Source organism: Danio aesculapii, chromosome 7 (genome assembly GCF_903798145.1).
Source record: "Danio aesculapii chromosome 7, fDanAes4.1, whole genome shotgun sequence".
NCBI classification, from domain to species: Eukaryota; Metazoa; Chordata; class Actinopteri; order Cypriniformes; family Danionidae; genus Danio; species Danio aesculapii.
Genome location: NC_079441.1, coordinates 10,445,004 through 10,469,461, shown reverse-complemented (window position 1 = coordinate 10,469,461; position 24,458 = coordinate 10,445,004). Strand labels below are relative to the sequence as shown.

Below are 24,458 nucleotides of genomic sequence, written 5' to 3'. Positions count from 1 at the left end.
TAATGGTGAGTGAATGAAATAAATGATTAGATGGATAAATGGATTTAAAATGCAGATGGATGGATGAATGGTGAGTGAATGAAAGGTGGATGAATGGATGGCTTAAAGACTGGTAGATGGGGAGATAGAAAGACTGATGGATGGATGGATCAATATATAATGGATGGGTTAATGCTGAGTCAAAGAGAGCTGGATGGATGAATGGGTTAAAAAGACAGATGGATGGATGGACGGATATATGGATTGATGATGGGGAGTGAATGAAATTAATTTTTAGATGGCTGAATTGGAAAAAAAATGATAGGATGAATGGATTTAAAAGGCTGATGAATGGTGAGTGAATGAAAGCTGGATGGATGAATGGCAAAAGACTGGTAGATGGGCAGATAGAAAGACTGAAGGATGGATGGATGGATGAATGGGTTAAAAAACTGGTAGATAGGCAAATAGAAAGACTTATGGATGAATGGATGGATGATCAGATGAATGTAATGGATGGATTAATGGTGAATGAATGAAAGATGGATGAATGAATGGGTTTAAAAAAGACTGATGGATGGATGGATGGATGGATGGATGGATGAGTGATTGAGGTTAAGTGAATGAAATAAATGGATAGGTGGCTAAATTGGTAAAACGGATGATGGATGGATGAATGGTGAGTGAATAAAATATGACTGGATTAATGGGTTTAAAAGACAGATGGGTGGACAGATAGAAAGACTAATGGACGGGTGGATTGATGGATGGATGATGGTGAGTGAATGAAAGAGATGGATAGATGGCTGGTGGATGATGGATGGACGGACAGACATAATATAAAAGATGGATAAATGGTGAGTGAATGAAAGATGGATGGATGGATGGGTGATGGTGAGTGAATGAAATAAATGGATAGGTGGTTGATGGATGAATGGATGAAGAATGGATGAATGATGAGTGTATAAAATATGGCTGAATTGATGGGTTAAGAAGACTGATGGATGGGCAGAAAGACGGATGGATGGATGGATGGATGGATTTATGAATGAATAAATGAATATATGGATGGGTGGATGATAGTGATTGAATGAAAGAAATTATTAGATGAATGAATGGATTTAAAAGGCGGATAGATAGATGGATGGATAAATGAATGGTGAGTGAATGAAAGATGGATGGATGAATGAATGGATTAAAAGACTGGTAGATGTGCAGATAGAAAGATGGATGGATGGGTGGTGGTGGTGAGTGAATGAAAGATGAATGAATGAATGAATGAATGAACGAATAGATTAAAAGATTGGTAAATGGGCAGATAGAAAGACATGGATGGATGGATGGATGGATGATAGTGAATGAATGAAATTTTTAGATGTATGAATGGATTTAACAGGTGGATGGATATATGGATGGATGAATGAATAAATAAATGGTGAGTGAATGAAAGATGGATGGGTAAATGGCTTAAAGACTGGTAGATGGACAGATAGAACAATGGCTAGATGGATGGATGGATGGATGGATGGATGGAGGGTGAATAAATGAAAGATGGATGAATGAATGGATTAAAAGACTGGTAGATGGGCAGATAGAAAGACATGAATGGATGGATGGACGGATGAATATAATGGATGGATTAATGGTGAGTGAATGAAAGATGGATGGATGAATAGGTTAAAGAGATGGATGGAGGGGGCAGATGGATGGATGGATGGATGGATGGATAGACAGATGAATGGGTGATGGTGAGTGAATGAAATAAATGTGGCTGGATTGGTAAAATGGTTAATGGTGATGGATGGATGGATGGTGATTGGTGCATGAATAAAATACAGTATGGCTGGATTAATGGCTTAAAAAGACTGATGGATGGATGGATGGATGGATGGATGAGTCCGCGTCAATGCTTGGTGGAGAGCTTGTCTGAAGCTTGGTGCTGACACGATCCTCATAGCAGCGTCAGCCAATGAAATTAGATCACATTGGTTACTGTTTGAGCTGGGGTATTTACATAAAGCGATCTGATTGGCTGACACTTCCGTTGGCGCTTGAAAAATTGAGGAATTCCCAACTTCTGCAGCGAGCAACGACGGATCCACAATTCAGTTTGGTAGTCAGTTTGGTAGCGCTTGATGTCACCCATTGTGAATGGGAAGTGTTACCATTGTGAGATGGATAGATCGTAAAGACAGATGATGGATGAATATAGATGGATAAATTCTCACCCTGTATACTTCAGAGTGGCAGTCCAGTAAAAGCCAGTCTGTGTTTATATAGCAGTGTGAAGAGTTTCTCTGTCAGATTCAGCTGTTTACAGAGACAAGTGTGTGTGTGTTCAGGAATCCTCACAGTATATGTATGTGATGTTTCAGTGATTGAAGCCCATGGACAGAACAGCCGGAGAGAAGAGGTGCAGTTCAGCTCTTCAGGATCTCAGTCTCTGGGCAACAATACAGTGGAGTTTCAGAGAGGAGCAGAGCGGCAGACTCTCCGCTGCTACGGCCCACTCACATCAGACTTCACTGTGAAGGTCAGCAATGAAAGCACAATGACAGATCCTCACACATGCGGGAAAAGAAAGCACCAGAAAATTATAGAAACAGCCTTTTTTTTTTGTACGGTCTTCATTGAAAGTGTTATTTAGTTCAATAGTTTAGGTTTTAAAGCACTGTGTTATGTGTTTAAGTGCTAGGTGAAAAAAGATATCACAACTGATGGATATGTGAAACAAAAGAACAATTTATTAAACAATGATATTAAACAATGAATATATTAATTTAGAATGTAATTTAAATAACCGAATCAAGCGAAAAACAGGAGTGTTGCCAAAACAAAGGAATGAATATAACAAAATCATCTAACTAAAGCCCCACCTACTAAACAAATTAACCAACAAAATAAATAAAAATCCAGAAACAAAACTAGGGATGTCCAGATCCGATCATGCCGTCCCAGACTCGAATATATATATATATATATATATATATATATATATATATTCATTCTTATTATTTTATAACAGGTCTATAGTTAAGCACGAGTATGTCTGCACTCCAGAGGTATTAGTTGATGATGACTACAGTTTGCTAGGACAACTTTGCCCTAGCAAACTGTGAGATGTGTAAACTTGGGATTGCCTGCCGGGTATTTTAAGTTGAGGTGCTATTTGTTTTTATAGTAGATATTTTATATGTTTACTGTTGCACTAAAGTCCAAAAGTGAAGAATTTATGTTATTTATTACTTGATTGTTCAAGCAGAAGGGCTCTGTTTGTTATGTTTGTTAACAGAGATGTTGAATGTTCAAGAGTTTTCCAGGGGAAATAACAAAACGGGTGGGTGGCGGGAGATGGGTCAGAAATACGGGAAACTTGAGAAATATTTGAAATGTTGGCAGGTATGGGGTAAATTGAGCTGCAAAAACTTATCTAAATAATAAAGCACTTAAACGAGAGAAAAACTAAACAACAACAAAAATAATGCAAACACAAATGGCTTGGTTGACACAGGAGTTTGGTGGTGAGTCGGGTGATCCTCGATCAGCGCAAGCGAACGCCTTTTAAACGTGGTGGACCAGCTCCTGATCGGTGTGCCGAGTGGCGTTATAATGATGATTGACGGCCATTTCGACCAATGGTCGCACACCTGGGCAGGACAGAATACACAACGGGAGAGAAGAGAAAGTGAAACAGAAAACAAACACAAAACACCAGAGAACATAGGTGGAACGTAACAACCGATTCACAAAAACAAACAAATTTACACTAAAAAATGCTGGGTTATTTTAAATGCGTGCAAATTAAATTTATAAGATCAATATGAAGCCAATGTTTGGGTTTGTCTACCCAATTTGGGTTTAAATAACCTATATATAGTTGCGGGCAAAATGACCAGCCCTTCTGTGAAAAAAAATTATTCTTTTTCAAATATTTCTCAAGTGATATTTAATGGATCAAGATCATTTTCACAGTATTTCTTATAATAGTTTATATTCTGGAGAATGTCCTATTTGTTTTATTTTGGCTAGAATAAAAATTCTTTAAAACCATTTTAAGGTCAATATTATTAGCCCCCTGTCTTGCTTAACTTAAGTAGGTTAATTAGGCAAGACATTAATTCAAGTCAAGTCAAAAAGTCAAGTCAAGTTGAGCTTTATTGTCATTCCGCTACATGTGTGGACATACAGAGGAACGAAATGTCATGTTTCACAGGATAACAGTGCTACATAGTTTAATCATGAATACAAACACAACACTGGACATAAGAGCTATTTAAAAAAAAACCTATGCATAACTAACATGCTATAAGATGCTATAATACTATAAGATACTTAACTATACGCATAAAACAGGCTATACAAGTACTTTTACATGAGACTGAACAATGTTGTGCAGACTATTGTGCAAGCGAGGTATTAAAGGTGAATATGGTGCAAAAGAGGTATTCAAGGTTTAATATTGTGCAAGAGTTATTTAATGTTGAAGCAAGTAGTGCAACATGATTGTGCTACATTTATAGTAAACATCGCTTTCCTTATTGAGTTCTTGTAAGATAATGTTTCGATTCAATTAAATTCAATTCACCTTTATTTGTATAGTGCTTTTACAATGTAGATTGTGTCAAACTAGCTGCACATAAAAGGTCATAGTAAATTGGAACATTGTAGTTCACTGTAGATAAAGTGTCAGGTGCATAAGAGAGAAGAGGGTTCCTACAGGTGGTTTGTCAACCCCACTTTATGAAGCACAATTTGAAATGCACGTTGTTTCCAGGAGATAGGGAGTGATTAAGAAAGTGTCTAAAGTGCAAATGTGCAACCTGGTGCAACCAAGTTAAGCCTTTAAATGTCACTAAGCTGAATACTAGTATCTTGAAAAATCTAAATATTTATTCAAATTAATTATTTAATTTAAACAAATAAACATATAATAAATGTACATTATAAAAATGCTGAGTTGCTGTAACCCAACGTTGGATCAAATATGGACAAACCCAACATTGTGTTAATAGTTTCAATATAATTGAAATAGCACTTTTAACCAACATTGGGTTACAACAACCCAGCATTTTTTTAGAGTGTAATATGCATGGAAGTAATATTGTATTGTATTGTAAACAAAGCATCAATTGTTTTTTTTTTGTAAACATATTTATTTTTATTATTGTTCAAATAATTCAATGTATTATGTGCATTTAAAAAATGTTTGTCTCCTGAAAAAATATGATTAATATATAAATTAAATTTCAATTATTATGCATTTTTTTTTGTTATTTTGTTTATATATAAAAATTGGTCTTTTATATTTAGTAACTTTTTAAGATTTATATTGCGACTCTCTGATGAAATCTTTCTGTAAATATTAATTATAAAAACATAAACATATTGTCACGACAGGATCGCAGGAATTATCAAAACATGTGAACACCAACACACAGGAATCATGGGGTGAAGACAATATAATGTAATACCGCATGATGGATTTAACAAAACACAGGACTTAAATACAGTGGGCATGATTACACAAATCACAAACAGGGGTGACACAGCAGGTGGAACTCATGATCATAGAAAGCAGCGGGAAAACAGAACAAAGGAACCACATGACATAAACACGGAGCACCTGACACAAACACACACACACACACACACAAACACACACACACACATAAACCATTTTTATGCTGTCTTACTATTATTAATGACATCTATTAAAAGCTTGTGTAAATTATATATTATATGAATTGTGTTGTACTAATTATTTAAATAATTTCATTTGTTTACGTATTTCTATATTTGTCAGTTAAATTCATATTAAACTCATTAATAAGTACATCTTTCAAATTACAGTACATAAGTACAACAATATATATTTTAATAATGAGCATGTTTTTTTATAAATGCTGCTTTTATGGAGATCTATAATATAACATAACATAATAAAATTCAATCATTCATTTTTCTTCTGCTTAGTCTCTGATTTATCAGGGGTCGCCACAGCGGAATGAACTGCCAACTATTATTATGTTATAATATAATATAATTATAGGGCATCCGTTATAAATATAATATAAAATAATATAATGTAATGTAACGTAGTGTAATATAATATTTTCCCAGTGATGGGTTGCAGCTGGAAGGGCATCCGCTGCACAAAACGTGCTGGATAAGTTGGTGGTTCATTCCACTGTGGCGACCCCAGGTTAATAAAGGGACAAAGGCGAAAAGAAAATGAATGAATGAATAATATAATATAATATAATATAATATAATATAATATAATATAATATAATATAATATAATATAATATAATATAATATAATATAATATAATATGAATATAATATAATATAATATAACATAATATAATATAACATAACATAATATAATATAACATAATATGAATATAATATAATATAATATAATATAATATAATATAATATAATATAATATAACATAATATAATATAATATAATATAATATAATATAATATAATATAATATAATATAATATAATATAATATAATAACATTTCGATTGAACTTGTATTGGGTAGTTTTATGCAAAAATCCATTTAAAATGTCTTTACAAGTTTAAAGCGGCAGAGAGAATCAGTGTTTACTCTCCATATGAAACTGTAAACACAGCTCAGTGTGACTGTAATTGTGTTAGTCTTTCTCTCCTCGCGACCTGAGCGTTCATGATTAGTCTTGACGTTATGGCTTTACAGTAATTGAACATGACTCATTACTCAATTGCGGCAGCATGCAAAACAGCGTTTAGCTAATCACCAGAGCTCTAGAAATCCAGCATATTCAGTGGCGGATCACACATGATTCATTTTACAAGCAAATCATCACATGAGCATGGACTTGCAGCAATATGAACAACTTTTGATCTGATGATGATTGCATTTTGGGATGTGATTCTGCCTTAAAGGTCCCATGAATATAAAATTAAGTTTTTTTAGATGTTAGTATCAGTTTTGTTAGTTTTTAAGATATCTGTAAGCTAGTGTGCTCCAAAACAGTGACAAAATTCACATTTAGAAGATATAGAAGCTTGTAGTTTGTCACTTCCGCCTAAATCGATCAATCAGAACTACCAATCAAATGCTCTGTAGTATCTGACATGCCCCGCCTCCTTCGCTGCTCATTTGTTTTTCATTTGATTCGGTGGCAGAGTGGTGATAAAACAAAACCCTATTGGCTGTTTTTTTTTAAAGGGGAGGAGCTACACTGCCTTATAATTTTAACTTCAACTGTTAGTCAAATCCAAATTTTCACACCAGGAGCTCTATAAACGTGAGTGATGAGACTTTATAAATAGTGTTTTTTTTATTTTTGTGTTCCTCCTCAGGTGAAGTACGCTGGCCCTAAAGACACAGTGATGCAGTTCATGTTTTATCAGCCCATTCGCTACCAGTGGAGGGAGACTGACTTCTTCCCCTGCTCCGTCACCTGTGGAGGAGGTACTGCTGACTGATTCCATTCTATTCTATTCTATTCTATTCTATTTTATTCTATTCTATTGTGTTCTGTTCTATCCCATTCCATTCTATTCCGTTCCTTTCTATTGTGTTCTATTGTGTCCTATCCTATTCCTATTCTATTCCATTCCATAATATTATATTATATTCTATTCCATTCTATTGTGTTCTATTCTATTATATTCTATTATATTCTATTATATTATATTATATTATATTATATTATATTATATTCCATTATGTTCTATTCTATTTTGTTCTATTCTGTTCTATTCAATTCCTATTCTGTTCTATTGTATTTTATTTTATTGTTTTCCATTCCTATTCTATTCTATTCTATTCTATTCTATCATATTCTGTTCTATTTTATTCTAGTCTATTCTATTCTGTTCCGTTCTGTTCAATCCCGTTTCTTTCTATTCTATTCTATTCTATTCTATTCTATTCTATTCTATTCTATTCTATTGTGTTCTGTTCTATTCTATTTCATTTCATTATATTCTATTCCATTCCATTCTATTGTGTTCTATTCTATTCCATTCCATTGTATTTTATTCCATTTTATTCCATTCTATTTTGTTCTATTCAATTCCTATTCTATTCTATTCTATTCCATTCCATTCTATTCTATTCTATTCTATTCTATTCTATTCTATTCAATACTATTCCGCTCCATTCTGTTATATTCCATTCCATTCCTTTCCATTTGTTCTATTCTATTCTATTCTATTCTATTCTATTCTATTCTATTCTATTCTATTCTATTCTATTTCATTCTGTTCCATCATATTTCTTTCCATTCTGTTCAATTACATTCTATTATAATCCATTCCGTTTCATTCTATTCTATTCTATTCTATTCTATTCTATTCTATTCTATTCTTTTCCATTCTATTCCATTCTGTTTTATTCTATTTCATGCTATTCTGTTCCATTCATATTCTATTCCATTTTATTCTATTCTATTCTATTCTATTCTATTCTAATGTATTCTGTTCTATTCTATTTCATTTCATTATTTTCTATTCCATCCCGTTCCATTCTATTGTGTTCTATTCTATTGTGTTCTATTCTATTCCATTCTATTCTATTCCATTCTATTCTGTTCCATTCCATTCTATTCCATTCTAGTCTATTGTATTCTATTCTATTCTATTTAATTCTATTCCGTTCCATTCTGTTATATTCCATTCCATTCCTTTCTATTTGTTCTGTTCTATTCTATTCTATTCTATTCTATTCTATTCTATTCTATTCTATTCTATTCTATTCTATTTCATTCTGTTCCATTATATTTCTTTCCATTCTGTTCTATTACGTTCTGTTATAATCCATTCTATTCTATTCTATTCTATTCTATTCTATTCTATTCTATTCTATTGTTTTCTATTCTTTTCTATTCCATTCCATTCTGTTCTTTTCTATTTCATTCTATTCTGTTCTATTCCATTCCATTCCTATTCTATTCTATTCCATTCTATTCTCTTTAATTTCATTCTATTCCATTCTATTCTATTCTATTCTATTCCATTATATTCCATTCTGGTCTACTACGTTCTATTCTATTCCTTTACATTCCTTTCTGTTCTGTTCTATTCTATTTCATTCTATTCCATTTCCTTCTATTCTGTTCTATTCCATTCATATTCTATTCTATTCTATTCTATTCTGTTCTTTTCTATTATATAACATTCTAATACGTTCCATTCTGTTTCATTCCATTTTATTCTGTTTTATTCTGTTTTATTCTGTTCTGTTCTGTTCTGTTCCGTTCTATTCTATTCTATTCTATTCTATTCTATTCTATTCTATTCTATTCTAATTTGTTCTGTTCTATTGATTAGCGATGGAAAACACCTTTACAAAACATATTTAAGATTACTAATTAATTATTAAATTAAAAGTTAACTAATAAATAACAGAGGTTACTAATAACATTATACAAATGCACATTGTCATGAATAAACTGAAAAAAGCCTTATTGTGCTGGGTGTAAGATAGACCCCAAAGTGTTTACTATAAAGTGGCTCTGTACACACTCTACTACTTACAGTTGAAGTCAGAATTATTATCGCTCCTGTGAATATTTTGTTTCCTTTTCAAATATTTCTCAAATAATGTTTAACAGAGAAAGACATTTTTCACGGTATTTGCTAAAATATTTTTTTCTTCTGGAGAAAGTCTTATTAATTTTATTTCGGCTAGAATAAAAGCAGTTCTCATTTTTTAAATCCATTTTAAGGTCAGTATTATTAGCCCTCTTATGCAATTTTTTTGTTATTTCTTACCTCAACTCTATATGTCTGTCCAAAGTTTGATTTTTGCATGATATGTGCGCTTTAAAATGCTGCTAGGGATGAAAATTTAATGAATTGTATCTTAATAAGTGGTCTGATGTTGTATATATCGGCTTATATTGATCTATAAAAAGCATTTGATCTTGATGTCTGACAGTGTTTTATCTCTCTCCTGCAGGTTATCAGCTAAATTCAGCTGACTGTGTGGATATCCGTTATAACAGATCGGTTGCAGAGCACCTGTGCCACAGTTTCCCAGAAAACACCAAACCCACACCCAAACTCAAAGAGTGCAACATGGAACCCTGTCCTGAAAGGCTGGTTCTGCCATATTAATGCACACACATCTGAGTAGAGCATATTGTAGCTGTGATGATGATGATGATGATGTGAATAATGCTTTTTGTTTCTCTTCCAGTGATGGATTTAAGGAAGTGATGCCGTATGATCATTTCCAGCCTCTTCCTCGGTATGAAGTCATTTACTTACTGTTTGCGTACTGATAGAGATCAGCCATTCTGCACTGTAAAAGATTTAATGACAGAAAGTCAACACATATTTTTTATGTTGTTTTAACTTATTTTAATAAGTTAATCAGGATTCAACTGCATTTTTTTGAGGACAAAGTGTAACTCAATATGTTTTACTTAGTGTGACTCATGTAAGCGGCATGGTGGCTCAGTGGTTAGCACTGTCGCCTCACAGCAAGAAGGTCGCTGGATCAAGTCTCGGCTGGTCCAGTTGGCATTTCTGTGTGGAGTTTGAATATTCTCCCTGTGTTGGTGTGGGTTTCCTCCGGGTGCTCTGGTTTCCCCCTACAGTCCAAAGACATGCACTATTGGTGAATTGAATAAACTAAATTGGCCGTAGTGTATGAGTGTGTATGGGTGTTTCCCAGTACTGGCTGGAAGGGCATCCGCTGTGTAAAACATATGCTGGAATAGTTGGTTGTTCATTCCGCTGTGGCGACCCCTGAAACAGAAACTGAGACTAAGCCGAAGGAAAATGAATGAATGAATGAATAAATGAATGAATGAATTAATTAATTAATTAATGAAAAGTTGAGTTGACTAGAAAAGATAATTTGATTAAACTACAAAAATAAGGCAAAGCATTTTTTACAGTGTACTTTAGGTCTTATAAGATGAGTTTCAACGATACAATTGAATATTCTTTACAATAAAGGAAAATATAAATGTTTGTTTGTAGAATCTGGAAGCTTAAAGCTTGAAGAAACTTCCAAAGTTACTAAAAGGTTACAAAAAGTATCCGTTGTTGTAAAACTGTCTCATATTTCATTCAACTTATTTCCCAGTTGATGTTCGTCTGATAATATTTTACCTTCGGGAGAAAGTCCTATTTGTTTTATTTTGGCTAGAATAAAAGCAGTTATAATTTTTTCCAGTTTTTAAACATTTTAAGGTAAAAACCATTAGCCGCTTTAAGCTATATATTTTTTCTGATAGTCTACAGAACAAACCATCACTATACAATAACTTGCCTAATTACCCTAACCTGCCTAGTTAACCTAATTAACCTAGTTAAGCCTTTAAATGTCACTTTAAGCTGAATACTAGTATCTTGAAAAATATCTAGTCAAATATTATCTACTGTCATCATGACAAAGATAAAATAAATCAGTTATTAGAAATGAGTTATTAAAACTATTATGTTTGAATTATGTGTTGAGAAAATCTCTCCGTTAAACAGAAATTGGGGAAAAAATAAACAAGGGGAGCTAATAATTCAGGAGGGCTAATAATTCTGACTTCAAATATATATATTTATATATATATATATATATATTACACGAGTTTTTGGTGCAAACATACTCGACTCATAAGGAAAATGTGTTTATTAAATTACCACCTTTTTATTATTTTATTATTTATATATATATATATATATATATATATATATTTTTTTTTTTTTTTTTTTTTTTTTTTTTGTATTTTGAGTGCCAACCTCAGTTCATTGAGTACATCAGTCAAAACATTTAAACTAATCAAAAGTCATTTAAACATAAAAGATATTTCAAATTTATTTCATTTATTTGACATGTCAGACAAAAGACATTTTCAATGTTACAGAACATTTTTTTAAATAAATGCTTTCCTATTCATTTACATATACATTTTTTCCACAAGCAAAAAAAATCAACTAATAATGCTGAAAATGCAGCTGTGCATCACATATTGCTTCAAATAATAAGTGACATCACATATTATTTGATCAAATCAAATGAATCAATTGGTAAAAAATATGTCCATATTATTTGACTTATGACTTCAAATAGTATGGACATCACCTATTACTTCAAATATTACTTTAATAACTGATTGGTCAAGCCTCACCTCACCTCTGGTGAGTAGAAGAACCTGAAGTAAATACAAATAATAATCACTCGTAGTTGCAAAAATGTAATTCTTTAGAATATTGTTGTACTGTCATGGAGTTCATGCATTCATTAATTTTCCTTCGGCTTAGGAACACACACACACACACACACGCACACACACACACACACACACACACACACACACACGCACACACACACACACACACACACACACACACACACACACTCATACTCATGTCTTTGAACTGTGGGGGAAACTGGAGCACCAGGAGGAAACTGACGCCAACATGGGGAGATATATGCATATACATACATACATACATACATACATACATACATACATACATACATACATGCATACGCCGGAATAGTTGGTGGTTCATTCCACTGTGGCAACCCCTGATAAATAAGGGACTAAGCTGAAGGGAAATGAATGAACTTTGGCTGCTTTTCCAGGTTGTTGAGAGCCTGTATGTAAGCTAGCATTGATCCAGTAATGTGATCAGGTGTTGTGTCCTCTTGGTTCAGGTGGGAGCAGAACCCGTGGACGTCGTGCTCGGTGTCGTGCGGAGGAGGATCTCAGGAGAGGAGTATTGTGTGTGTGGAGGAGGATGTTCATGGTCAGATCGTGCAGGTGGAGGACTGGAAGTGCACACATTCACCTCGACCAATCAGCAAACAGAGCTGCAACACCTTCGACTGTCCGCAGTGGATGGCCATGGAGTGGTCTCAGGTTAGTGCAGGGTTTTTTGTTTTCGATTACAGACATTGAAAGTCAGAGAATGTACAGGGGTTGGACAATGAGACTGAAATGGCTGATTTTAGACCACAATAATTCATTAGTATGGTTTAGGCCCTACTTTTGCATCCTATACAACATCAGTTCATCTTGGGAGTGACAGACACAAGTCTCGCACAGTGACCAGAGAGATTTAGAGCCATTACGGGATGCTGGTAGAGGAAAAGGTTTCCTGACTCGCTCCTCCAAAACACCCCGAAGTGGCTCAATAATATTTAGGTCTGGTAACTGTGCAGGCCACAGGAGATGTTCAACTTCCTTTTCATGCTCATCAACCCATTCTGTCACCAGTCTTGCTTTGTGTATTGGTGCATTATCCTCCTGATACACGACACCGCCTTCAGGATACCATGTTTGACCCTTTGGGTGCACATGGTTCTCCAGAATGGTTCGGTAGTCTTTGGCAGTGACCCAGGGCCCATCTAGCACAAGTATTGGGCCTCAAGAATACCGTGATATTGCAGCCTAATATAACCATCACTGATTCACCCCCATGCTTTACTCTGAGCATGCAACAGTCTGCATGGTACACTTCTTTGGGGCTTCTCCACAATGTAACTCTCCCGGATGTGGAAAAGACAGTGAGGGTGGACTAATAAGAGAACAATACATGATTAACATTGTCCACAGCCCAATTTTTCTCTGCTGGCACTATTGAAACTTACGTTTAGCACCCAGATATCCCTTTCAGAAAGCTTCCTCTTGCATCAACAGCTGGATTTGGCTTGTCCATCATGGTGGATATTACTCTAGATACCGTGGCTCTTGTTACATCATAAAGACTTGCTGCCTTGGTCACAGATGCGCCAGTGAGACGTGCACTAACAATGATTTGTCCAAATTTGAACTCTGATATGTCACCCCTAATGTTGTGTACATTGCAATATTTTAAGCAAAATTGTGTGCTTTTACTCTGTTTGAGAAGCATTACATGCAAAATACAAGTCAATTTGTTTATCAAAAAAAATCTAGAAATGTGGGGTCTGTTAGCCATCCTGGTTGAAGGCACCATTTTGGAGTATCACTAGTTTATTATCTGTGTAAGTGAGTGATATAGCTGCATTGTCTGATACTACTATACTACGATAATTACAGTCATCAGTTGTTTGAAACGAGTTCTGCTGAAACCAAAAAATAGTCTATACGAAAGTAAGTTTGAGAAGTGCTGGAATAACAAGAGTATTCTACTTCATTTGGTTTACTATGTTACTATATATACAACAAATTTAATTCTTTAATAAAACGATTTTTTGTCTTTCTCGATCTAATGTGAGTATTATCTGAACCTGACGACCTCTTGCTGGGTCTAACATGCCATTAAAAGCACCAGCAATTATATACAGTGCATCCAGAAAGTATTCACAGCGCTTCACTTTTTCCACATGTTTTTTTATGTTACAGCCTTATACCAAAATGGATTAAATTAATTTATTTCTTTAAAATTATACACACAACACCCCATAATGACAATGTGAAAAAAGAGTTGCTGAAATTATTTAATTGTTGCTAAATTATTAAAAATAAAAATCACATGTACAGAAGTATTCACAGCCTTTGCTTAATACTTTGTTGATGCACCTTTGGCAGCGATTACAGCCTCAAGTCTTTTTGAATATGATGCCACAAGCTTGGCACACCTGTCTTTGGGAATTTTTGCCCATTCCTCTTTGCAGTACCTCTCAAGCTCTATCAGGTTGGATGGGAAGCGACGGTGTACAGCCATTTTTAGATCTCTCCAGAGATGTTCAATAGGATTAGGGTCTGGGCTCTGACTGGGCCACTCAAGGACATTCACCAAGTTGTTGTGAAGCCATTCCATTGATATTTTGGCGGTGTGCTTTGGGTCATTGTCCTGCTAGAAGATGAACCGTCGCCCCAGTCTGAGGTCAAGAGCACTCTGAAGCAGGTTTTCATTCAGGATGTCTCTGTACATTGCTGCCTTCATCTTTCCCTCTATCCTGACTAGTCTTCCAGTTCCTGCTGCTGAAAAACATCCCCACAGTATGATGCTGCCACCACCATGCTTCACTGTAGGGATGGTATTGGCCTGGTGATGAGCGGTGCCTGTTTTTTTCCAAACACCTGGCATTCACTCCAAAGAGTTCAATTTTGGTCTCATCAGACCAGAGAATTTTGTTTCTTATGGTCTGAGAGTCCTTCAGATGCCATTTGGCAAATTCCAGGTGGGGAGTGGCTTCTGTCTGGCCACTCTACCATACAGGTCTGATTGGTGGAGTACTGCACAGATGGTTGTCCTTCTGTAAGGTTCTCCTCTCTCCACAGAAGAATGCTGGAGCTCAGATAGAGTGACCATCGGGTTATTGATCACCTCCCTGACTAAGGCCCTTCTCCCCCGATCACTCAGCTTAGATGGCCGGCCAGCTCTAGGAAGAGTCCTGGTGGTTCCAAATATCTTCTACTTACAGATGATGGAGGCCACTGTGCTCATTGGAACTTTCAGAGCAGCAGATTTTTTTCTGTAACCTTCCCCAGCCTTGTGCCTCGAGACAATCCTGTCTCGGAGGTCTACAGACAATTCCTTTGTCTTTATGGGTGGTATAGGGGGCAGACAGCATCTGACCCCGCCATCTTTTTCATATTTCAGAAATATCCCCACTCAATAGATGAGTTTCTTGCAAGAAAATAATTTTTGATTGTAAGAATTTTATCCTGTTCATCACTTGCTTAACATTTGTAATTTTGTTTAAACCCCTATAGTTCTATGAGGTCATCTTAGTGAACTACTAGACATTAGTTGTCTACTATAACCTTAAAGATTTGCTTGTTTGATGGAAACACACCCACATACAACAAGAAAAAAAAACATGCTATTTCTCTGCCAATTAAACCTTCACACTCTGCTCTTACTGCTGCATTGGCCACATGTATACTGTATTTGTGTGTGTGTGTTATCCAGTGCACGGTCACCTGTGGTCCAGGTTTGCGCTACAGAGTTGTTCTGTGTGTGGATTATAATGGTCAACACGCCGGCGGCTGCAATCCTCACCTCAAACCTCATATCAAAGAGGACTGCCTCGTCCCCATCGCCTGCCACAAACCACGAGGTAAAACACCACATCAATACACCGTCAAGAGCAATGGCTACGTATGAACACATAGAATTGAAAAATGCATCATTATCATCTTCCTAAAATGACTTAAAAATGAAATTGTATTTCACTTATTTTAGTTTTTATTTAAATGTAATTTTCTAAACATTTTATTTGATATTTTATTTTATAATTTTTTTGTGTGTATTTATTAAAATTATTAATAGATTAAAAAAGTTTTTTTTTCATTTTATTAAAATTTTATGTAATTATTGATTGATTACGTTTTTTCATCATAATTTTTTACTGAAAAAAATAGGCATTTTCCCATTTTAGAGGTTTTTTTTTATTTAAAAATTATTTTGTCATTTATTAATTGAATTGTTAGCATTTTCTGAACCTGCTAATAGCAATGCTGGACCAATGTGATCATGTGTAGCTGAAAAGTGCATCATTTTATCTTTTTAAAAATGACCAGAGTTGGTTCCAGACACACGTCAGAGTTCCCAGGAAGGGAAACATCTCGGTTACGAACCTAACCCTCGTTCCCCAAATAGGGAACAGAAACGTGTGTCTCAGATGCCACAGCAGCTGAGTCTCCAGCTGTTTTCTTACTCTTCAAATTGATTGGTTGTCTAGCGATCTCCCTTAGTGTCTTCCAGACATACGTCTCCTTTCTCTATTCGGGAATACTTTTGAGTATGTCAAGCCACTGTGATCAAGCCATTGTAATGCCTTTCAGTGAATATTTAATTACTGAAAGAGCTGCAGGTTAATTTGTATTTTTATAGGAATATTTTATGTTTTAAAAATAACATAAAAGTAAATAATTAGTAATCTGATTACTTTTTACATGAAGTAATTAGTAATGTAATCAGATTACAATAGTAGTCAGTAATTTGTAGTCTATTACTTTCTTAAAGTAACTTACCCAACACTTAAAATACTTAAAGTACTGAACTGAACTTAAACACTACAAACTGAACTACACTGTTCCTATTTACTGTTACCTTTTATGTGAAGCTGCTTTCATACAATCTACATTGTATAAGCGCTATACAAATAAAGGTGAATTGAATTGAATTAAAATGACTTGAATTTATTTTCTAAAAACTTTAGATTTTTATAAAAACTTTACTTTTTTTTTCAAATTTATTTGAAAAAAAAAATTATTGCATATTTAAAAAAAAAAATTGTTAACAAAATTTATAACAAAAAGAAAAAAGTTTGATACAATCAAAGCAACTAGTAACTTACAATGAAATTTTCAATTTCCTATTAGCCGAAGAAGAAAACGTCTGCGGTAAATAATCAGGAAATTTTATTTTGGGGTAATTTATTCTTTAAAAAGACACAACACACAAATATAGAGTAAAATAGTAAACTGTTAATTGGATTGCTCAGTAGAATTCATTTTGTATTCCATCAGATTTATTAGACCGTTCTTACTGTTCTTTTCTTTATGAAATATACATTAAATGCTGCCTTCTTGCTTAAGTTTGTGTGTATGTGTGTGAGAGAGTTTTTAATCAAGCAGTGTAATGTTGTGATTTATCATAGCTGGTGTGCTTTCTTCCAAGGCTTTGAACTTTTATCAGAGGAGTTTAATAAATAAAAGTGGAGCCAAGGCCGCTGGTAAAGTGAGCAGCCACTGTTGAGCTTCATCATTATAATAAATGAGCATTGAAACACTGATGCGATTCATGCACTTTTAGAAGGCTTTTATGGAAGAAAAGCATTTTAATGTACAGTCGCTGTTGCGAGAAATGTTCGATGCAATTATGCTGCTGTTTATATTTCATTTCTTTTTGTCATTATTTAAATGTAACTTTCATTATTTGAAACATCACATTTCTTAAAGTCATTTTATTGAATTCATTTTGTTTTCTTTTTACATTTTTAATTTAATTTGATTTGAGTTGAGTTGAGTTGAGTTGAGTTGAGTTGAGTTGATTTGATTTGATTTGATTTGATTTAATTTAATTTAATTTAATTTAATTTTAATTTAATTTAATTTGATTTAATTTTAAAATCAAACACAAAGTGCTCAGGGCGAGCTTAAATAATGTGTCAGTGCTCTTTGGGCAAGGGATTCATCAGAATAAACAGCAAAAAAAAAAAAAAGAAAACAAAAAGAAAACAAAATATTGATCAAAAATCACTCCAAGGCACCCTTTTTCGAGTGCCTTGGACTGATTTTTAATGAATTAACTTATTGTTTTATTTATTTATTAATTTATTTATTAATTAATTTATATATATATATATATATATATATATATATATATATATATATATATATATATATATATATATATATATATTATTTTATTTTTATTTATTTATATTAATTAATTAATTTTTTTTTTTTTTTTCTATGTAGGAATTTTAAATTTTTTAAACTTTATTTTATTAATTTTAAGTGTCAGATATCTTCATGTCATTTTATTTTTTACTTTTTATTATTTATTTTTTATGTGTAAATGTTAATAAATTGTTTTATTTACGTCATATTTTGTTATTTAATCTAATTTAATTTAAATGGAATGAGGGTATATGCAGAAGCATGCAGAAGAACTTTTAATTTGTCTGTAACCTGGGTCAAATGCTTCTGGTGAACTGTACAAAATCAGGTCTTTAAAAATCAAAGCATTTTTCTGCACCATGTCTTTACATATTAAAATTTATTTTACTCCAGTATTTCCAATGCCGTTTCTGCGCTGGCCTTCTGATCCTGACGGGCGCTTGCGTGTAAATGGCTTTTCACCTCAGTTTATGCTTCAGCAACTAAAGAATGCTGAAGTCTATTTAACTGATTGTGTTTTAATTACATTACAGCATCGATTGGAACCATATAAAATTGAAAAAGTCACATTAACCATTCACAGGAAGTTTACAGGGATGGGAAGAAACACTAGCTCCACATATACCACATTTTAAACTTATTTAGTCTTTATTTTGTTTATTTATTTATTTTATTTTATTAAAATTAAATTAAATTTTAAATATATTTTTTTATTTTTTATTTTTTTATTTTTGTGTGTAAATGTTACTAGATTTGATTATTTTCATCTTATTTTATTATTTAATCTACTTTAATTTAAAAAGAATGTATTCAATATTTAATTTTTATTTTAAACTTATTTTCTCTTCATTTTGTTTATTTGTTTTTATTTTATGTCATTTTATTTTTATATTTTTTGTGTGCAAATGTCAACAGATATTTATTTTATTTTTTTTATTTTTTTTTATTTTTGTGTGTAAATATTAATAGATTTTATTATTTATATCTTATTTTGTTATTTAATCTTATTTAATTTTAAAAGAATGTATTTAATATTTTGTTTTTATTTTAAACTTATTTAGTCTTTATTTTGTTTATTTTTGTTTTACTTTATTAAAATTAAATGAAAACAATTTTTTTTCATGTCATTTAGTTTTATATTTTTGTGTGTAAATGTCAATAGATATTTATTTTATTTCATTTATTTAGTTATTTATTTATTTTAGTGTAAATGTTAAATTTGTTTATTTTAATTTAAAAAGAATGCATTTATTTAATAGTTTTAAAAAAACATTTTTTGTCTTTATTTTGTTTATTTTTGAAAGATCAATGTTTTTTCAGGTCATTTTATTTTTCTTTATTTAAATTTATTTAAATTTATTTAATTTAATTTAATTTAATTTTATTTTATTTTATTTTATTTTATTTTATTTTATTTTATTTTATTTTATTTTATTTTATTTTATTTTATTTTATTTTATTTTATTTTATTTTGAGAAACCGTGTGCGTTGTAGCACAACCACGAACTCCTTTTTTTACCTTTTTTTATCTCAAGAGTTTAATTAATGGGAAAGTAAACGGGCGCCAAAGCTACTGATAAAGTGAGCAGCCGCTGTCAGGCTCCACTTAAGAAAAAAAGAGAAGGTTTTAAAACACTGATTTCATTAAAATGCTTTCAGAAGATATATTACAGCAAATCATTTACATTTAAACTCTCTGTTCCAAAACTATTATCTAGACTTATGCTGCTTTTAAAGGACCTACTGTACATTTTGCAGCAGCACATAAAATATTATAAAAAAATCTGCTCTAAAAAGATGGTGATTTATTTAAAAGAAGCATATATTATTAATGGAATTCATATTTAAATGACCCACATTAATTCTCTTTCTGCACTCAACAAAGTTTTTTGGTGCTTATATAAATTACTTGGTTCAAATGAGCAGAAACAACGCAATCATTAACATTAAAAAGTTCACTTAATTATGTTGTGTTGGGACTACATGGATGTTTTTAACTGAGTAGATGTTTCTGCCCTAATATAAATGTATGGAAATGTGGGTTAAAGTTGCACCAATTATTTGTTTATTATTTGAATGATTGTAGAGTCTTCCAGAATGCCGATTTGTGAGGATAGAGAAGCTGCAGATGTAGGGAAGCAGCCAAAGTGTTGTCCGTTAGTCTGCAGCTGTCAGACAGGAGAGTGAGGTGAGACAGACAGATTGACAAATGAATGGATAGACAGACAGACGGATAGACGGACGGATAGACGGACGGATAGACGGACGGACGGACGGACGGACAGACAGACAGACAGACAGACAGACAGACAGAAACACAAAAAGACAGACAGATGTAGAAACAGACAGACAGACAGACAGACAGACAGACAGAGAGACAGATGTCCCAACAGACAGATAGAAAGATAGACAGGTGTACATTGCATCTGGAAAGTATTCATAACGGATCAGTTTTTCCCCATTTTTTTATGTTACAGCCTTATTCCAAAATGGATTAAATTAATTTATTTCCTCAACATTCTCCACACAATACCCCATAATGACAATGTGAAAAAAGATTTCTTGAAATTGTTGCAAATTTATTAAAAATAAAAAACCTGAAAAATCACATGTGCATAAGTATTCACAGCCTTGCCGTGAAGCTCTAAATTGAGCTCAGGCAAATTCTGTTTCCACTGATTATTCTTGAGATGTTTCAGCAGCTTAATTGGAGTTCACCTGTAGTAAATTCAGTTGATTGAACATGATTTGAAAAGACATACACCTGTCTATATAAAAGGTCCCAGGGTTGACAGTGTCAAAGCACAAACCAAGCATGAAGACAAAGGAATTGTCTGTAGACCTCCGAGACAGGATTGTCTCGAGGCACAAGGCTGGGGAAGGTTTCAGAAAGATTTCTGCTGCTCTGAAAGTTCCAATGAGCACAGTGGCCTCCATCATCCATAAGTGGAAGATGTTTGGAACCACCAGGACTCTTCCTAGTGCTGGCCGGCCATCTAAGCTGAGTGATCGGGGAAGAAGGGCCTTAGTCAGGGAGGTGATCAATAACCCGATGGTCACTCTGTCTGAGCTCCAGCGTTCTTCTGTGGAGAGAGGGGAACCTTACAGAAGGACAAGCATCTGTGCAGCAATCCACCAATCAGGCCTATATGGTAGAGTGGCCAGATGGAAGCTACTCCCCGCCTGGAATTTGCCAAAAGGCATCTGAAGGACTCTCAGACCATAAGAAACAAAATTCTCTGGTCTGATGAGACCAAAATTGAACTCTTTGGAGTAAATGCCAGGTGTTACGTTTGGAGAAAACCAGGCACCGCTCATCACCAGGCCAATACCATCCCTACAGTGAAGCATGGTGGTGGCAGCATCATGCTGTGGGGATGTTTTTCAGCAGCAGGAACTGGAAGACTAGTCAGGATAGAGGGAAAGATGAATGCAGCAATGTACAGAGACATCCTGAATGAAAACCTGCTTCAGAGTGCTCTTGACCTCAGACTGGGGCGATGCTTCATCTTCCTGTAGGACAATGACCCAAAGCACACCGCCAAAATATCAATGAAGTGACTTCGCAACAACTCGGTGAATGTCCTTGAGTGGCCCAGCCAGAGCCCAGACACTAATCCTAATGAACATCTCTGGAGAGATCTGAAAATGGCTGTATACCATCGCTTCCCATCCAACCTGATAGAGCTTGAGAGGTACTGCAAAGAGGAACAGGCAAAAATTCCCAAAGACAGGTGTGCCAAGCTTGTGGCATCATATTCAAAAAGACTTGAGGCTGTAATTGCAAAGGTGCATCAACAAAGTATTGAGCAAAGGCTGTGAATACTTATGTACATGTGATTTTTCAGGTTTTTTATTTTTAATAAATTTGCAACAATTTCAAGAAATCTTTTTTCACATTGTCATTATGAGGTATTGTGTGGAGAATTTTAAGGAAATAAATGAGTTTAATCCATTTTGGAATAAGGCTGTAACATAAAAACATGTGGAAAAATGAAGCGCTGTGAATACTTTCCAGATAGACAGACATAAAGACAGAAAGATAGACATACATATAGATAGATGGACAGACAGACAGACAGAAATATAGACAGAAAGATAGACAGATATAAAGATAGACAAAATCAGAAAATCTCCATAACTGCAGACAGACCGTCTGAGCTTAGCCTCTGAGTCTCTTGCTGTATTTCGAGCTGTGGAGTTCATTAATAGCTGAGATTCTCCCTCTCTAAACATTGTTTTCCCAGTGGATCTGTTTGTTTGTTTGCTTGTGTTTGAACAGATTTTCAGTTTGCAATATTAACATGACAAATTAAATCTCTTTCGATATCTCATTATGATCTCGGTTGCTCCTGATAACCACCAGTGAAATTAAATAGTGTAGATGAATAATTAGCACAATTGAAAATATTTAGAATAATTAAATGCAGACAGTTTGCTACTGTATATTGGAGTTTTCAACAAAATGTTCTGTTTAGTCAGTGATTGGTAAATATTCTTACACCCTTGGCATTGTATATTTATATTTAACACCAATTTTATTAAATAAACTATTCTAATACATTCATATTTATAAATCCATGTAATAGTACTGTTGCAAATACAGTTGATGTCAAATCACAGTATTCCAAAGTGAAAATAATTGCATTACTCCTAACTTTGTACTTTAATTTAATTGGTACTTTTTGATGTATTTTTATTCTTTTACATTATTTTGTTATTTCTTGTCATTTCTTTTTTCATTTTAAATACATTAATTAATTAATTAATTTATTTTACTTAGTTAATTTAATTTATTTATTTATGTTTATGATTTTTTTTTTATTTGTTTGTTTTTATTGTATGTATTTGTTTTTTATTTTTGTTATGTTTATGTATTTATTTATTTTATTTTATTTATGTATCCATTTATTTTTATTCATTCATTTATTTTTATTTGTTTGTTTGTTTGTTTGTTTGTTTGTTTATTTTTATTGTATGTCTGTTTTATATATTTTGTTTTGTGTTATGTTTATTTGTTGTATGTCTTACTTTTGATTTATACTTTGCATTTTTTTTATTTAATTTTATTATGGCTATGTTTGTTTGTTTTTTATTTAATTTTGTTTTATTTATTTATTTATTTATTTTTGCTTTATTTATTCATTTATTTGCTTGTATTTTATTGTATGTCTTATTTTGTTTTATATATATTTTGTTATGTTTATTTATTTATTTATTGTATGTCTTATTTTGTTTTATATTTTGTATTTTGTTATGTTTGTTTGTTTATTTATTTATTTACTTATTTATTTATTTTTGTTTTATTTATTCATTTATTTGCTTGTATTTTATTGTATGTCTTATTTTGTTTTATATATATTTTGTTATGTTTATTTATTTAATTATTTATTGTATGTCTTATTTTGTTTTATATTTTGTATTTTGTTATGTTTGTTTATTTATTTATTTATTTTATACTCTTGTTCTAATCAAATGTTGGTGATACACAATATTTTATTTTATTTTGATGATGTATAATTAGTTTTAATTTAGTTTTTAATATTTAAATTAATTTAGTTTCTTTTTTTGTTAAATTTTAAGAGAAACATTACACATTAAAACAAGATAACGCAACATCTTTTCAATATCATATTTCTCTGGGTCTCTCCGCGTGACTGCATCTTTTCCTGCTTAAACATGTTACGTCTTTTTGGCAAGACACACTTTTCATGTGTAATTACTTCAAGTGATTTGTCTGAGAACATGAATAAAATGTTCTTTTTGTTCATGCCAAGTCATGCCAAACATAGTCCCGTCTGCTCATGAATCAAACTCCCTTATCCAAGAAAGAAGACAAGTGAGTTCAGGCACAATTTTGCCACATAACAGGAGGTGTTTGTCATTTAGACATCCAACACTTTCCTCCTCACACGTGTTTTACATTTGCAGGCTTTGCATTAATCCTACATATTTTCATTGAAGGAAAAGTTCACCCCAAAAATGAAAAATTCGGTCATAATAGAACCCAAAGAGCATCCTGAAGATTATCGAGAGTTCAATTGTCTTTTTTTATTTTATTTTCAGCTTAGTCCCTTTATTAATCCAGGGTCGCCACAGTGGAATAAACAGCCAACTTATCCAGCACATGTTCTACGCAGTGGATGCCCTTCCAGCTGCAACCCATCTCTGGGAAACACTCA

The 24,458-nt window shown here is 33.0% G+C and overlaps 1 protein-coding gene across 1 annotated transcript in view; it reads left to right on the top strand.

Moving 5' to 3' along the window:
• Positions 1 to 24,458, top strand: part of adamtsl3 (ADAMTS-like 3) — a 328,086-nt gene that overhangs the window by 180,530 nt on the left and 123,098 nt on the right. The window contains exons 9-14 of the mRNA XM_056461028.1: positions 2,355 to 2,512; positions 7,337 to 7,448; positions 9,942 to 10,080; positions 10,182 to 10,232; positions 12,651 to 12,855; positions 15,839 to 15,986. Of these exons, the coding sequence (XP_056317003.1) occupies positions 2,355 to 2,512; positions 7,337 to 7,448; positions 9,942 to 10,080; positions 10,182 to 10,232; positions 12,651 to 12,855; positions 15,839 to 15,986 (813 nt within the window). The remainder of the gene's footprint in view (positions 1 to 2,354; positions 2,513 to 7,336; positions 7,449 to 9,941; positions 10,081 to 10,181; positions 10,233 to 12,650; positions 12,856 to 15,838; positions 15,987 to 24,458) is intronic.